This window comes from Lissotriton vulgaris, chromosome 1_1 (genome assembly GCF_964263255.1).
Source record: "Lissotriton vulgaris chromosome 1_1, aLisVul1.2, whole genome shotgun sequence".
Taxonomy (NCBI): Eukaryota; Metazoa; Chordata; class Amphibia; order Caudata; family Salamandridae; genus Lissotriton; species Lissotriton vulgaris.
In genome coordinates, this window is record NC_141685.1 from 533111924 (window position 1) to 533130511 (window position 18588).

The 18588-nt window shown below is 42.8% G+C and overlaps 1 protein-coding gene across 1 annotated transcript in view; it reads right to left on the bottom strand.

The window, feature by feature from the left end:
- Window positions 1-18588, bottom strand: part of LOC147747432 (uncharacterized) — a 342871-nt gene that overhangs the window by 224150 nt on the left and 100133 nt on the right. The window contains exons 15-19 of the mRNA XM_086953898.1: window positions 12123-12380; window positions 10188-10451; window positions 3917-4177; window positions 2630-2890; window positions 1050-1310 (exon numbers count right to left, since the gene is read on the bottom strand). Coding sequence (XP_086810024.1) covers window positions 1050-1310; window positions 2630-2890; window positions 3917-4177; window positions 10188-10451; window positions 12123-12380 — 1305 coding nt within the window. The remainder of the gene's footprint in view (window positions 1-1049; window positions 1311-2629; window positions 2891-3916; window positions 4178-10187; window positions 10452-12122; window positions 12381-18588) is intronic.

Genomic DNA, 18588 nt, shown 5'->3' on the forward strand with positions numbered 1-18588 from the left:
AATCGTTTGAGTAATTTACACTTTTGATTAAATTTACCACTTTTAGACTACTGACAAAATCCAAGTGTAAATGTACTCCAAAAGTGTAACTCCAATGTCTCCACCAAATTGATGAACAAGGGGCTATTTAGGTGTACTTTAAGCTTTTGAGTAAGTTTATAACTTTTTGTCTATTCACAAAATCCAAGTGTAAATTTACTCCAAAAGTGTAACTTCCACACATTTTGTGAACAGCTAAAAGTAATAAACGTATTTGGCGAAGACATGTAAATTCCACTTCTGAAGAAAATTTGCACTCGGATTTTGTGACATCCACAAAAATAGTAAACTTACTTAAAAGTGTAATTTACCTTTGTAAATCAGGCACTTAGAATCAGTCTCACATACTGCCCCTTTCGCAGTCTGGGAAATGGATTAACCGAAAATGGTTTCCAAATAGTTGTCAATCCCTGTGCCTGACCCCAACAGGGCCAGAGCATTAAACAAGGGTTTCTTCTGCTTGGTGGATGCACCAGCTGTGCATGATTCACTCCCGTCAATCAGAAAGCTCAAGTGGAATGGACCAACGAAAAACCTGATATGAACTGCTTTAGATGTCAACAGTGTAGCTCTACAACAGAGCTAACACTCTTGTTCTTTCTGCCAGCCTTTACAAACAGTCTGATCTAATTGGTATATTTAAACCACTAATACAGAAAAAGACATCAGGGTATGATGTACTTAATACTTAAGTGCCATCTTAATGAAAGGTTGAACTTTTAATAAAGACAATGGACAATTAAGACATAGAATATTATTTCAACAAGATTGTTCCTTAACCAAAAACTAAACCAGGGATCTACTGGGCTATACATGTGACTCCTTTACAATATAGAAATAAATCAAATGAAGTAAAACAAATGGTTGACCACACAACACCCCTCCTCCCCAATATGCCGCAAGCTAACATTTTCATCGTTTTTTTACCACATTTCATAAACAAGAAGTGCTGATTGAGCCCAGCTGAAAGAGTGACAACTCACACAAACCACAAGTGCAGTCATACCTACCAGAGTCAATCTCAACTGTAGCATTGACGGCACTGTTGCAGTGTTGATTTTTAGCTGCAACAGACCCCGTGTATCTTGTGCCACACTGCATCCCACTGATATCACACGTTGTTAGGTTTGTGGTGCATGTGAGTTCTTCTCCAGCTGGTCCTAACAAAGTTGAAACATAGCTCTCAGCTCCTACTGCTGATGCCCAGTTCATAGTCACAGTATTCGTAGCGCAGTCCAGCAGGGTTCCAACATTCTGTGGGGTACAAGGAACTGCACAGCAAAGACATTCATTAGTGCATACGTTAAATGACACTGTTCTCTGCTTCCTTACTTTTTGTTATTTTGTTTGTTCTGTTGTGAGAAGTGTTCTCTTACAGTTTTTTTCTTGAAATGGTAAAATTAAGTTTTTCACTCACAGGTATGCCCATGGTAGCATGCATGTTCCATTCTACTAAACGCTGCAGAATTCTAGACTGCATGATACATGCATGCTAAGAGACAAATGAAAGATCCAATAATTCTGCATACGTAAATGTTTCATGGAAAGAGAAGGGCCCATATGCATGTCTGAGGATACCCAGTAGATGTGTGTTATGTTTTAAGACAAGAAGAAAGGTTAAGCCTTGCCTTTGCATGGTGCCACGTGCCTTAAAGCAAGATACACCGCATCCCCAGTTCCCCTGATGGGTATTAAAATAGACCCATAACTGGGGTGTAGCGATTTTCTCGCAACACTGGCCCGCGGTACCACTGCATCTGCTGCACACTTGATGGTTAGCTATTTTGACTATCCTTTTGAGAGCCACTCTGCTGTCCTGAGCCACTGATGTACTGATGTAGTCATAATGAGGACCTTTTATTACATCAGCAGAATAAGTGCCTCATATAAACCTTCCTAAAATGTTAAACTAGTCTCTCCTTCAGGAAGCACCTCAAGACCTGGCTTTTCGAGCAGTAGCGCCCCCCCCCCCCCCCCCTTCTCACAGTGCCTTGAGACCCTCGCGGGTGAGTAGCGTGCTCTATAAATGCTTTGATTGATTGATTGATTGATTGAGTCTAACATGGTAGTGATCACCTCATGAGGCCTTGGCCGCTTATCCACATCTGCCTGGAGTGTCAGCGAGGCTTCATAAGGCAAATACCTAGTACCTGATGCTTAGGGTTAGTAGGAAGCCCAAGCATTCTCACCACTAAAGTGCCAGGTGCCCCTTGCAACTGTGTGCCACAGAAAACACGCCAGACAACCTTGTCTATGGTCTCTCATGGGATAGGTTCAGAGGGAGTAATAATGGTGTTCAGTAGGCCTCATTTCAGACATGATTAAACAATAATGCATTAATCCTAAAGATATCTCTATTATCAGCTTCCATTACCTACTTCTTACTGCTAATCTCACAACTCTACTGATCAAAAGTAACACAATCTAGACAACACTAATGAGCTCCTTGCCCGACTAAGTGAGAAACACTGTTCTGAAGAGATTGTAGGAGTATAGGAGTAGTTGTTGGGAGATAGAAAAATAAAGGCTGTATGATGTAAAGCACACAACGCATTAACAAAGGATGCCTCCTTTGGGTATGGAGACTTACTGTTCAGTAGTTCCACAGCATTGCTAAGTGGGCTGCTGTATCTCCTACTAAATGCTGTGACAGTGACATTGTATATTTGACCGCATGGCAGGTTTCCCATGCTGCAACTGGTAGTAGTACTGTTGCACGTGTACTTGTCTCCATAAAGTCCAGTTGCAGTAGAAATGTAATACACTGCTCCATCAGCCACATCCCACAGAATGTTGGTAATTTGTGTGTCACAGTCAACCACAGCTACCAGATTAGTAGGTGCACAGGGAGCTGCAATGAATGCAAGAAAAACACGTTAGACATATGGGAATAGCACATTATGTCCTTTAACTAGAGTCGAGCATGTCTGATTACCTAAAATACATGAAAAAAACTCAAAATAAAAGTCTTTATGTAAGCTGCAATCTTTTCAATAGTTTTCTGTATGTGCAGCGTAGAAGCAGATCAGTTTACACAGAAACTCTCAAAACTGGGAAACAGTCGAAACACCACGGTCTGAACCACACGTGTTCCGACTACGAACGCTCTACCATGCATGTTCTAACCACATATATGCCTTAAACTCATACCCCTGTACCATTCATGCTTATACCACAAGATGTCATGGTAAAGGCATGCATGGGAGAGGAATGCGGTGTAAGATGCATTCGTGGTTGAGCTGCGTAGTAGAGGCATGCGTGGTAAAACCATTCGTGCTTCTATCATACAACCCTCAAAGCTGGACCTCGATGAAGCCTAAAAGATGCCTGTGCAGTGCAGCAAGCAGTAAGGGCAGTACACCATCTTTTCATCCACTACATGAAAAAATCCATAATGCCTTAGAAGAACCAACTGGCTCCCTGGGTGTTGATGGTTGATGGCCTCGTGCTTTTGGTTTCTACTATAAACTGCTCACTGCCCAGTTTCCTCAATCCTCGGTTATGACACCAGCACAGGGCCATAGGACCTTGGTGTGCAGGCTTGGATGAACGTCCATTTTGCAAGTACAGAGAGGATTTGATGCCCTTGCACTTGGTCATATGTAAATGTTTTACTCTCTTGCCATTACATAGCACCGCTCGCTCGCTATGAGATGAAATATATATCTGATGTATCATCTTCCCTAGGATTTATGTGCCAAGAGTTAAACTTGAACATACACTGGTACAGAATCTGTTGATGCACAACAACAGGCGTGAATCTTGTTTGGAGAGTGTTGCAACTGGGCGTCTCTTGGCTCTCTTAAATAACAGAGATCCTCCTGTGAAGCGGAGGGGGGAGGGGGTTCAGGAAAGGACCAAACAACCTGAGACCTACCTGTCTCCAGTTCCATTCCGGCAGTCGCTGTGCTGCTACATGTTACACCGATGGATTGGACAGTTACATTGTAGCGCTGACCACACTGCATGTTATCGACACTACATCCTATGTCTGTGGAATTGCACGAATACAACTGTCCATCAGCTCCGAGAAGAGATACACTGTGGGCCAAGGCCCCACTGGCTGCATCCCAGGTGACTGTTGCAAGATTGGTTGATTGATCAAGCTGTGTTGTCACATTTGTTGAGATGCAGGGCACTGTATAAAGATAATCAAAGCTGATTAATAATGTAACCATTCCATTGAACATTTTCCTGTATTTAAGATAGTTAATGGAACGGGATAAACAATGGACAAACATAGACACATAGGTTATTGGAGAGTCTAGCTAGCACATTGCATTCAATGGCTGACATGTCACAGTGAGAGAAAGCAGATTTGTAGTTAGTGGTTTAGTATTTTGATCCATTTAGGCCCACTGGCATTTCTTCAGCCACATCACAGGCCTTGGTGGCGAGTCCTGTGAGAGTGAAGCGTCATTTATATAGGTTTTCGTGATTTGTTAAAACAATTCTTCAATTGCTCAGCAGTGCGCTTTGTTGTTGTGCCCCCATCGCCTACAGGAAAGAAACATTACATCACAGGACTAGCTGAGGCTAGATCCTTCACTCTTCAAGTGCATGATGAAATCACATAGAGCAAGTGACATTACACCATGACATAACATGCACTGACATTGCAGAGCTTTTAACCCAGGTAAAAGCAAAAGAAAAGGATAAACAACACTACGCTAAGTAAACAACTTACCCAAAAGGGAGGAAACTCCCAGGCAGTACGGAAGTAAAGTCATGAACTTCCCATTGAAATGCACTGGAGTGAAACATTATTATTAAGAACAACAGCAAACAGATGGCATTCAAAACAGTGGCTACGCCTTTAAGGTATACCGTCATTTAATTTATGTGTTGTGCTCCACTGAGTTTTGATACTGTGTTGCGCTTAAAGGGTATTTAACATTGTTAACTATTTTAACTTTTACTAGAACGTGAGGACTTTTTTTTTAAGAAAACGTTTTTTCTCTCTTTTTTTCAAGGGTCTATTTTCTGTTTTTATCATTCAATTCAGAAAAAAATTCTGTTGACTGTAAGACAATATCGGCAAAGTAGTTGTTTGTCCAAAGTAATTTTGTTGCTTGAGGCCACAAAATGCCTTTTTTTTATGCATTTGGTTACCAGATCATTAAATGGGTTTAGATAGGCATGACAAATCACTATTTGGAGGAGGTATGTCCAGGCTGTCCCTTTTAAATAGCAATTTGCTATATTATGCATCAATCATTTGTTCCTAAAATCTGGTAGTCACCAACTTTGAGCTGGAATGGTTACAAAACAGTTTGTTGTGGAGTAGGCAGTGGGTCCAGGACTCAGTTCTTACTTTGTAAAAGAACGAACATCAGTTCCCAGAATTTAGCTCAGAAGTCTGTGTACGGTGCTATTAAATGTTGAGGTGCTGAATACCAAGGCTATGTAGTCTTGAATTCACATCTGCGGTCCTATTACACATAGGGCACAATTGTCCTGTTTGAGCCGTGGCACACCTTTAAATAGGTGCGGGGTGCGCAAGCAGGGAAAGAGCGCACTATTACAAAGAATGCTCTGCCACTAGGTCAGGCATAAACTCATGCTGCCTTGGGAGCAGTTTATTGAAGTGAGATGTGGAGTGGCCGATTTAAAGCTGCTACATGTTTCATAGTGCAGGCCGTAACCCGCTTGCAATCTGAGGAGGGATTAAAGTCACTCGCTGCACCCACCTGCAGAGTTCAAAAATAAGTTCAAGTTTAAAATTTGTATAGCGCACTACTCACCCAGAGGGTCTCAAGGCGCTTGAGGGAGGGAGGTGCATTACTTATCGAATATCCAAGTTTTTAGTTGCTTTCTGAAAGAGAGGTGGTTCTGTGTAAGGCGGAGGTGGGTTTGGAGAGAGTTCCAGGTTTTGGCCGCTAAGTAGGAGAAGGATCTTCCTCCCATGGTGGATCTGTGAATGCGCGGAATTGCGGCGAGGGCTTGATTGGACGATCGTAGCTGGCGTTAGGGGGTGTAGAAGGATAGTCGCGTGTTGAGGCATTCGGGACCTAGGTCGTAGAGGGCTTTGTGTGCGTGGGTGAGGAGACGGAACGTTATTCTCTTGTTGACAGGGAGCCAATGGAGATCTTTCAGGTGGCCGGAAATGTGAGCTTGCCGGGGGATGTCCAATATGAGTCTGGCTGAGGTGTTTTGGATGCGTTGGAATTTTTTCTGTAGTTTGGCTGTGGTTCCTGCGTAAAGGGTGTTTCCGTAGTCCACTCGGCTTGTGACCAGTGCGTGGGTGACCGTCTTTCTTGTTTCGGTGGGGATCCATCGGAAGATTTTTTTAAGCATGCCTAGAATGTTGAAGCATGATGATGAGACCCATGCAACCCTCTTTCCCCATTTAGAGGTTTGTAATCAGGGGGTACATTAACAGTGTGCCATCTTTTTGTGGTGCACTTTCAGTGCGTCTCCTGACAGCTTATTTGCCTTTGCACTCGCTTCCATATTACAGCGTAGGATTGCGCTACCTGTGCACCTGCGCTATCAGTATTACAGCAGGGGATGCATAAGTGTCTGCAGCCCCTTCTGTAATACAAAGTGCCTTGGGGGTGCACAAAGTGGCACACCGCCCCGTTGAGCCCTGGGGTCCTTTCTGTAATACGGCCCCAGGCCTATTTAATCGACTATCAGACTCTCACTGCCCCTTTATTTCAATCTTGCCAGTACCAGCTTTCTTCCTTGATTACACTTTTTCCGTCTTTCTCTTCCTTTTTCTTTCCCCTTTAAGTATTTTCCCCTCTCTTTCTTTTGGTCACTATTTTAAGTTTTGAGTGCCTGTGGACCCCACCGGAAAACACTGCTTCAAATTAAGCATTGAAGAGACCACTGCTACCTCAAACAAACTAAAAAAAATAAACTGTGAATTTAAATTTAGCATTGAGCTCCATTTTGGTTTAAAAAAAGTTTAGTTCATTTCAATGCATTCATAGATGTGGTGGTCTGCTTAGCCCTGCAGGCTACAATCCCCGTCATGGCATCCAATTGTAGTGAGTTGCAATTTGCAACCTACTTCATGAATATTAAAGAGGAAGGCCAAATCTGAACCCTCTAGTCCTTAGGTCAGTTGGTAAAATAATTTTCCTTTCTTTAAAAGTATGTACACAATATGTAAGCACTTTTTACAAATGTAAATTTCTTACATCAGACCCAAGATATACAAATGTGCGAAAAAGACACATATACTAGATGTTAAATATCCTAAACTGATTACTGTATTAAACTAGTTCTACGGGCCATTTTAAACGCAGTCATAGTCTGTGTTTTGGCCATACTGAAAGCGAAACAATTTATTTTTGTCTCGCCACTAAAAAACTGTCTGGAAGCTGTAACTTTAAGCCACTCCCGGAAATATCTACATTTAGATACCCCATCCACCCCCCAATTAAAAAAGTAGTCATTACTTTTTTCCTCTTAATTTCAGTTAATGTTGAAGACTACAACATGGAAGTTGAGTCAACTGAATTAAGTATTAACAGAAGTGACATTACTCACCCTTTGATACCCTAGATCCTTGATTAGGACCTTGAGACCCTCATTTCACTTCTGAAGGGTTAGAGAACCAGTAAAGCATGAGACGGTCCTAGAGCCATTATTCATTTTTCCCCATGCTTCTTCTTTCGAGATCCCGAAGGTCAGGGTAACAAAGGTATTGGAAGGAGTACACAAGAGTAAACTTCTATCCCTGATCATAATCCAGGAATCACTAAAAGACTATTTATTGCCACAAGATAACAATTATATATGTGTTTTTTGTTGCAGGACCAAATCAAACACAAACATAAATTACCTAACAGCTTTATTTAACCACTAGGACACCTTTAATGGATTGACAACTAAAAAACCTTAAATATATATGGCCAACCCATGCAAGTATAAGGAAAAGCTTGAGGTCTTTTTCAAATTTAAAGCTAGTTAGTTGTCAGACTAGAGTGATTTTCACCTATATATTTAGAATAGTTGTATAAGAAAGTGAATGAATTTGCAGCTGCTTCATACTGCAGCATTGCAACTGTTGCAAGTACATTCTTTGAGTAAGGTTAGAATTCTATATCTTCATTAGAAGTATGTGACCTTCAGATGCTAGTTTTCAAGGAGCCATCCAGAGTAGAGGAAAAAACAATTCTCTTCTCCCAGTCCTTCATCTCTAACAGTCACCAACAACAGGCCGTCTGAAATGTTGTTTTCTTTGATGACATCTACTGGGATTTTGAGGTGTATTGTGCCATCATTCACCAGATGACCCTTTTAAGTGGAAGGCGACGTCTCTGTGAGAGATGCTTATCACCTAGGAGCCAACCTACCTGCCGGATTTCGATATAGTATTATACTATAATTAACACCCTTGGCATAAGTTATTGAACACAGAGATCCTGGCCATCAGGCCTGTACTCATGGATGAACAAGTTGGTTTCGACCCACCTTTATCTGTGCTCCTGGGGGTGCTAAAGACTGATGTCCAGAAACAGTGGCGTAACGAAACTTGAGGGGGCCCCCCTGCAAGCTATGTGGAGGGGCCTGCTCCAGACTCAATCTGGAGCTCTCCAGGCAGAGTACTGTGCAGAGGGGGCCCCCTGAAGTTTAGGCTCCCTAGCACCGCAGGGGCAGCGGTTGCCTGTGTTGCACCACTGCCCAGAAAGCTGATAATTCTGGTCTGCCGCCTGCCCGCACATCTAAATCCCTGCACACTAGAAATGCTTTGTGGTTCCAACAGCTTTGTGAGGAATGTTAAGCAATCCACTGTAGGTGTAAAGAATGCAAACTATCACACAGTTTGTTTTGGGTCTGACTGTACTGCACAGACATGTTTAAGCAAATCTGTGTCAGCAATGTACACGGGAAACTGCAATGCAGGCTGCCATTCAGCCCTTTGTAATACCTTCACAAAAGACATAGGACTCAAGTTTTCATTGAAAATGTAGGCCAAAATAAGTAGAACCTGCAATAATTGAACAGTTGTCCTGTGTAATAAATTAGCAATGTAGAGAGTACATGATGTAAACTTGAGTTGGGAACCTTTTCTTTTAAAAAGAGCACTGGACTCTATGGCAGCTAATGGCTGACAGGCCAATCCATTGTCTCTGATATCCTGACTACCTGAATAAATCATCTCCAACTCTATCTATTCTAGCTGTATGGCTGCTCTGCCTTCAATTTTCTGGTGGATGCCTTTGTAGCCCAATAATCTTGCCTTTACCAACCATGAAAATAGTCTATCCCCTGCCTTTTTGACCCTTCACCACTTTCGAGGTCACCCCTGACCCCTGGAGTATACCCAGCAGATAAAGTGCTCTTGTGTAGTGTGTAATCCTTTGAGGGATTTGGATATCTCTGTTGGATCCTCTGCCTCCTGTCCTCTGGTCCTCATGTTCTGAGATATTCAGTTGAAATCATTTGACATTGGGTGCAAAGATTCAACTGTACTGATAGTCTCTCCCTGTACTGTTTGTGTTTCTGGATCTCTTTTTATAGAGCCAGAGTGAGGGGTTCCATAGTGCAGGGCCAGGTTCTAAGGAAAGTCTCGGCAATGATTAGTGCTAAATACCACAGTTTTTGTTTATATGGTAATAAATCTTCACATGCAGCCCATTCCTCTGCCCCAACCATTACATTACAATTGTTGAGCAGTCTGAAGCCATACAACCAGAAGCGTAGGCCTCTTCTGGTCCTGTTTGTTATACAGAGCCTCTAGACTGTTGAAACCAAGAACATTATATAAAACTAAGTTGAATTTAGTTGTTCTCTCCTAGATCAATTTTCCATCTTTTTTAAATGGCTGCTCATTTTATCAACTTTTCCTTAGACCTTCTCTGATCTGACACCCATGAATAAATTGAGAGCACTAGATCTAGTCCAAATCCTTTTTGCACTCCAACGCGCCTCCCCCTTTCTCGTGTTTTATCCCCTAAGGCAAGATATTTTGCCAAATCTTCTCTAGCATTGGACAACCTGCAGGAGTCTTCATATGGTATAGAGCAGGTCCTGATTACATTCACTGTCCAGATCTGCAGCTCATCACTCGGACAGAACCATGATGGAAAGCTCGTTCCTACAGTATATTTCAGTGAAATATTAAAAGTTACATAATATTAAACGTGCAGTGGGTCATAATGCAAAAATTCAGAAAAGCATGCCGTCCTCACCGGAATCCAGCTTAGTGGCGTTACTGGCAGCGCTTTGGCATTGCATGTTGGACGCAGTCACGATGGAGTAGTATATTTGGCCACATGAAAGGCCACTGATAGTGCAGGTGGCATTCGTTGAGTTGCATGTGTGCAGTTCACTACCATCACCTGATGTTACCGTCAACGAGTAAGCCAGAGCTCCTGGAGTGATATCCCACGACAATGTTGCAGCATTGGTGTCACAGTCAACATGAGTGAGTACAGCTTGCGGGGCACAGGGAGCTAAACATTAAATAGAAATGATACAAATTGTTAAGGGTTGCCCTTTTGAATCTGGTGTTTAAACTGAATATTAATTATAAAACATCTGTTACCCTGTAATCGATCTCCATATAAACAGTTATTTTTACTGATCACGGTTCTACCTCAGTATTTATGAAGAATTGCAAAAGGGAGAGGGTGGTCACTATGTGGCACTGGAAAGGTAGGCACAGAGCCACATATTAACTCTTCTCCTCGCCTCACCTCTTGCACTGTGTTTTTCCATGCTCCTCTCCTGACTACTCTTCTGCTTAGAAACCCCCTTCCCCACTCCCCATGTTCCCTGAACCATACATTTTTGACTGTGCTCCCCGTAAGGTTGTCATCAATTCCCCCTTACATCCCACCTGCTACCCTCTGCAACCATGCATCAGCACCATAACTCACCAGCTTATCTGCCTGCCCTGCTGGGTCTGCTTTAATATCTCTTTCCGAGGACTGCATGGTGTTCCTAATCCATGCGGTATGAACTAAGGTGGGTGCAGAGACAATGCACAGCTATGTCCTTGCACCCAGCAAACTACCAATTCAATCAAACATATTTAGCATTTCCATCCACCTATCTTCTTACCTCATTAATGCACCCATTCAAAGCAATGTAACACACCAATGCTGCCCGCTATGTTGAATCTGACATGTATCACTCTAGTGATTGGGATTTGATTATTCATGTGTGCGGCAGTCCAAGCGTCCTTTCTAGGTGATAATGAGCATCTTCGCAAGTGAGAGAGGTAGAGAGTGAGTAACTGAGTAAGTGAATGGGTAAGTGATTGAGTGGATAATTGAGTGAGTCAAAGGGAGGGAGTGAGAAAGGAAAGCCAGTTCATTTAAATGGGAAAGTGAGTTAGGGTGGGTGAATCAGTGAGGGATGTAGGCATGAGAGGAAAGGCAGGGAAGTGAGGAAAGAATGAAAGATGGAGGCATATTAGAAGGCACCGAGAAGGTAAACGAGTGAGTCCATTTATTCAAAACATTTAGGTCTTATATGAAATAATTTAATTTAACATTATTTCTTATCAGGTTATATTTTAATTCCCTACTGCCATTACTTTCTATGAGAGGGTGTTGCAGTACCCATGGTTAGCCATGTGTAGTACTGGACTTACTACAAAAGTGTGATTTAATACAAAAGTGTAAGTTGCTACAAAACTGCACTTTATGAAAATCAAAAAGTAGTAAACTTACTCAAAAGTGTAAACTTACTCATAAACTCCAAGTTACCTTTATGAATTAGGCCCATAATGTCACTGCGAGGAACAGTCATGTAGATATCTTATAGTTTTCTTGATGGTTTTGGGGGTCAGTGTGGATTTAAAGAGTGGCTGTTCTTGGTATTAGTCTGTTTAGGAATTGCTTATGGGGTTGTGCATGAAATAGACATCCTTAAAAAACCATAAAACTGTAAGACTTCATAATATGCATTACGCCGCCGGACCTAGTGTTGTCGGCTGAAGGGCTGTGTACACCCATCACCGATCCGCCCTATTTTATAACTCGCAGCCGGCCCCACGGTTGTAGGCTCCTGGCTGTGTACAATTTGTATGTGAAAATAAAGGTCTTACAAAAAAAAAAAGACATCCTTAATGTTTCTGATCTTTGGAAACAGTTCTTGACTCGTAGTTAGTGACTTACCAGTTTGAATTTGAACTGTGTCACCAGGCATGCTGCTGCTTTGACTGTTGATGGCTCGGACGGTTGAAGTATAGGTCTGACCACATGGCAAATTGAGGATGGTGCAGCTGGTGCCAGTTGAATTGCATGACAAAATATCTCCAGGTCTAGTTAAATCACTCTGGTAACTCAGAGCTCCAGATGAAGCATTCCAGGAAAGTGTGGCTGTATTTGTATCACAGTCAATGTGCACATCCAGGTTCTCTGGGGGACAGGGTGCTGAAAAAGAACAATTATGAATTAATTTTGTGATACAATCTTTTATGTCTTGCTTAATCATATTTGTACTGTAGGTCAAGTCTGATAAACGTGTCAGGTTGGGCGGCTCCAAAAATAAAATACCTGTGCCAGAAAATTGGGATCCGTGTTGTCCTTGGTTCGCCGAAAGGAAGTGCTGAGACACCGTATCATCAAGGAACAACGACGCAGTGTCTTGACAGATCAAATCAGGATTTAATCATCGGCTACACAACCGGTGATTAAATCCTGATTTGAACTGTCAAGACACTGCGTCGTCATCCTTTCTTGGGGAGGAGCTTTTCGTTTTATTTAACTGGACCGAGCTTGGGAGGTCCAGTTGATGACACGCCTGCTGATTGGGAGCTATGGTGGTTGTATGCAAGCAACTTGGAAGGGATATATATATATATATATATATATATATATATATATATATATATATATATATATATATATATATATATATATATATATATATATATATATAAGTGAGAGCCGTCAGCTTCTTTGAAAACCCGAGTCCCTGATGAAATGCTGTCCTCAGCATGAAACGCGTCGGATGGAAGGTGAATTTCTGCAGCACGAGTGCTTTTCCTGAGCTTTGCAAAACTTCCAATAAAGAAACTGCAGATGTAACCTGTTGTGCGGTTCTTCCACATTGGGCTCTACCCTGTCGAATTGATATTAAGCGGCCCAGCCTAGGTCGCGGAAGAACCCTGCCGGTGATACACGGACCTGCGGCGCCAAATTTCTTTGGAACCGCGTTAAGGAGCAGGAGTGGTTTGGCAGTTTAAGAACATGCAAGCGTCAGGAATAGACTTTTGCTGTAACCCACTGGGGCAACACTAATCTTATTTTGGAAGTAAATTACGGCACTCGACCCACAAGGGAAATAAACAACACCACAAGTACCAGGATGCCATGAGAGTGGCACCGCCCACTGAGGCGGACTTGAACTATTGTCAGGTGTTAAAAGTGAGAGCCGTCAGCTTCTTTGAAAACCCGAGTCCCTGATGAAATGCTGTCCTCAGCATGAAACGCGTCGGATGGAAGGTGAATTTCTGCAGCACGAGTGCTTTTCCTGAGCTTTGCAAAACTTCCAATAAAGAAACTGCAGATGTAACCTGTTGTGCGGTTCTTCCACATTGGGCTCTACCCTGTCGAATTGATATATATATATATATATATATATATATATCTGAAAGATCGCCACACTGCAAACTGCTAAATGCCGCTGCCAAAATCAGAATGACGTGAATTGGACCCTTCAATTGCTGGTGCAAGAAAAGTGCTTGTATTAAATTTGTGCCAGCGCGTACGCCATGATGCGTTTCGCCTCAAGGAGAGACTTGATCACATGGCAAACTGCAAGCCGATAGGTAGACTTTTTAACCTCTTCCATGCTGATGACGGCCCCCAGCCGTCATGCACTATGGTGCTCGTGCGCTGATGACGGCTGGGGGCCGTCATAAACCCGCCCACTCGCGATTCTGCCGCACAGGCGCAGAATCGCGGCAGCATGGAAGGGGTTAAAGTGACAGTGCAAGGCAACAGATAATAGGCATGGAAGAAATACTGTGCAAATTTGCGTCAATGGAACCAATGAATAAATAAATATTGTACCAAATTTAAGATAACCTGTATGCACATAGCAGCAAACCTATAAAATGGCAATTTAATATATCATATTAAAATTAAGAACCATAATTATGTTTTAAATTCATTTGCATTATAGTAGATCATAGGCGGTAGCGTGTATAGGAAATTCATATAAGCCATAGTGGCTGACATAAAATAATCAAGTCTGCCCTTACGTTAGGTCGCAATATCCTTTGAAAACAAACTGCAAACACAATAAAAATTCAATATTGACAAATATTCCAATGTCAGCGTTGCCTAACGCAATCTTTAACTGGGTTTACTCCAAACGTATAAAGCCCAAGTGAGCCATCCAGTAAATATATGTCTACCCAATGGGTTAAAGTGCCAATAGTGATGTGCAAAGTGCAACAAATGGAAAAGTGTGGCTCACTGGTTAGAGGAGGCAGACGTGGAAGCAGAGGTCAGCCCGGGACCAGGGTTCAATTCCCGGCTCGGCGGGGTCTTGAGTCCTAAAATGTCCATGGACTCGACAATTCTCGCTCCGATGCCTACTCGATTCATGGGTTCACACTCTGCGACTCTGGGTATTAGCTTCCTTAATCTCCACAACAGCCCCTCGCGGCGGGATGCCTGGCTTTCACCTTGCGGATACCCTGCTGGGGTTATCTCACAGGGGAATACCAGGACGGGTTCCCTAAGCAAGCGCTTAGAAACCACTCAGTGATTTGCGCTATATAAATTCCTGTACATTTACATTTACATTTGCAAAAAGTGCAAGACAAACAGATCATTAAAAAAACACATTTTTACATGAATTACTCAATGCCCTTATAGCCACATATTTCTATTAAAACTAGATAAAACCATTCAGTTAATATCTCTATCCGGACAGGCTAAATAATCCGTAAGAATCCTAAATGCAGGTATAGAGATATTCCCTGTCATTCAATCCACTAGGGTTCTTTGTATTCAGCTCCAATATATATCTAGTCTCAAGGAGACGGAGTTTGGCCTCTCGGTCCTCTCCTCTCCTTGATACTTCTACTGTATCAATGACATAATACTGGACCTGAGTGTTTAACTTCAAAGTGCCTGGCAAGCGGATAGGTCTGGTCATGTCCCACAATAGCCCGTATGTGTTGAAGTATCCATTTGTGGGCGGGCAGTCGGTCGCTGCCAACATATTTCAACCCACATGGACACTCCAACACATATATGGCGTAATCTGTCCTACAAGTTAACATCTTGGTAATGGTGACTGGTTCCTGCCGAAACGAACTACTGTAATGTGTTCTATTACTGCCATAACGACAGGCCTTACATTGGGGGCATGTTTTAAAGACCTTGCTGAGAGCTAGCCAGGTGGTAGACAGTTGAGGCTCCAAGGTGTTCCTTACTAGCGCCTTAGTCATTGAGGGTGATCTGCGAAAAGTGAGTAATGGTTTATTTGTCACTTTTTGTCTAATAATTGGATCACTTTGGACAAGGTTCCAATTTTTGTACAGAATCTTTCTCAGTACCCCATGCTGACGATTGTTAGTCAATATAATACAAGAGGGTACCTCATGGACCTTGTCTGCAGCTAGATCAACCCTTGCCTCAGCTCTATCCTTCAGAACCATAGCCTCCTGTCTTGTAATAGCCCTGGTCCGTTGAATTGCTTTAAGTAGGCTCGTATTTGAATAACCCCTGGCTAAAAAGCGTAGTCTACTTGCCTCTTGCGCAACTGTGCATTCTACCTCAGTGCTGCAAATACTTCTGATCTGAAGCATCTCCCCAAAGGGGATGCTCCGGATCAGATGTGCCGGTTGATGACTTCTGGCATGCAATACTGTGTTGCAAGCACTGGGTTTTCTGTATAGTCTAGTTGCAAGATTGTCATTCCCAACATATACCTCTACGTCTAAGAAACACAGTGACCTAGAGCTGATATTGGAGGTAAAATTTAAATTAATGCTGTTCTTATTGATTACCTCTACAAAAGCCATGGCACTTTCAAGAGTGCCCCTCCAAACAAGGAACAAGTCATCAATATATCGCAGGAACAGCAAAATATTGTTGGTAGCAATTTCCTATATATGTGTACGAGTGCGTGAGATCAAGTTTGTAACGGGCAGATATGAGTTATTGGCGACTTGAATTTCAAGCCGCATGCTCTGACTGCTGATACAGCGTTGGCAGTTAAAACTACAAACGCCCTCAATATTGATTTCACAACAAAAGACGTTGCACTCCCACAGGCTTTGGCAACATCTATTCATTTAAACATCAGTCTTTAAAATGGAATACCATGATGGGTTTCGCCCTCCATCTAATAGCAAGTGGGTGTCGTCTTGAATAGAGTTAATTACCATTCTTTATATGTAGGAAGTTGGCTGTTTATACAATGGACTAAAACGAAGTCCACTGTGTAAAGAGTTCAGGCAGCCCTTATTGATTTACAGAGGCCAAAATGATCACACTAAATGCTTTCTTCTGTAATACTGTGGGTGATTAGTGTAGGCTTATCACAGGGTAGTGATAAGCATTTGTTGAACTCAGAGAGGCAATAAATGAAACACACACTCAAGAATAAATACAAGAACAATTCAGAAAAATAAGTCATATTTTTATATGAATTTTGATACCAAGAACATTGTTATCCAGTAAGGATTTTTTTAAATATTGTATTTTTCAGGTAAGTAAACAGTTTACTTAAACGTGTCTTTATGCAAAAATGCTTTCCTATGGGAAAAAGGCATAAGTTGCATGCAGTTATTTACGGTCGGTGTCTGGGGGTCTCCTTCGGGACTTTGGGTCGTAGGGGGCCAAGGTCCAAAGTACCACTAGCAGTTACTAGTTACCTGCCATGGGGTGTCCGGGTGCAGAGGGGCTAGTCAGGTTAATAGCTTTGTGTGCTACGCCGGTGGAAGGAAGGGTGGCCACCTAGAAACAGGCTGAATAGTGGGACTTGAGGACAAGTCAGAAAGCTCCCAACCGGGGCTCGGTCACAAGGGTCCTGGGAGCAAGGGGTGCAGCCAGTTTGTTTGTACACCTCCTGCGGCGCTTAGGTGTAGAGTGGGTAGAAAGCTAAGCTCTGTGCGTCATAGGTCCTCATGGTTGTCTCGTCGGTTGAGGGTGCAAAATCAGGACGGTTGTGCCACTCTCAAAGTGGGTCTCTGCGGTGCTTTGTTTCTTGATGGCTGCCGGGTCTCAGTGCTGTTAGAGCCCAGATTGAACTTAAAAAGGCCTTGGTTGCTGTACAGAGCCGGTACCCTGGGTATTGGTGCTGTGCTGCTCCGGTAAAGTTCTGGTATCCACACACTTGTTGAAGGGACAGATCTGGCCTTCAGGAGCACAGGTACCTCTTTCTGGGGAAGTGCAGCATCAGACTGGCCAGGAAGCGGCAACACGGTAAGAAGGAGAGTAGCTCCTGAACTCCAAGAGAGATTGCTGTCAATTTGCGAACAGCTGACCCTTTACCAGGGTTCTTGGTAGTTGCTCAGCTGCAGGGCAAGCCACTCTGTCACGATTGTCGGGACTGGTGCAGGCAGGTAGGGTTTGGCATCAAAAGTCCACAGCCGTCTTCAGTTCTTATTCTTTGACTGCTCTTCTTTGTTCTCTTCTATTGGATCCATCAAAATCTAACTTCCTGGCATTAGGGGTGCCCCTAAATACTACATTATGAGGCATTAAGGGGAGTGACAGGGAGTAGCCAATGGGCTACTTACCTTTAGGGCAGGCTTCTCCAATAAATAGCTTGTGAGTTACTGGTAGCTCTCCAGCTGCCTGTAAGGAGCTCTCCTGTGTGCAGCCAAGCCGCCCAAATTAGAATCTTTTGCATAATTAAAAAATATATCTATATCAAACTTGAAAGGTGCGTATTCGAGATGAGAATGTGTGTATTTTTAGATGCATAAGCTGATGTTTGGAGAAAAGGAGTTTAATGTTTAAAATATATTTAAATCTGAAATTTGAGTTATAAATCATACGACATTGGGGGAGCAACTTTTCACTCATATTAATACTTTGGGACCAGGAGAATTACAGTTATGACTGCAATGTATGGCCCATGTAGAGGCATTCAAAATTGAAAATGCCTTGCACATTACTGGTGACATCCTTAGATGAGGGAGTAAGGTATAGCTGCTGGTAATTTTACAAGGGGTGTAGTGGCCACCCCGTGCATATCTTGACTGATATGCCCACTTATACAACAGTAGTAAAAGTAGCTCAGGATGATATTCATTGAACATAAGTAGCTCTGTAAAGGTTGGAGACCCCTTATATAGGGTAAGACATAGTGAGCCTAATTCCACCAAAAACCAAGATGTGGAATTCTAGTTTGTGTGTTCATATCAGGTTGCCCATTTTAGGGCTGGAACTAGCCTGATGGGGTACATGCCTCCTGACAAGCTAATAATCCAACCTGTCATGGTGCCAAATGGGCCCGGGGCAGGAGATGGCATTTCTCCTGTCTGGGGGAAGCCTGGGCCGCATATCAAAGGCTGCTGAGGCTTTTGAAGCCTCCTGCCCTGATATGCTGATAACATAGCCATCCTCCTTGAAGGAGGTGACAACACATCCGGGCAGAACAGGCACTGTT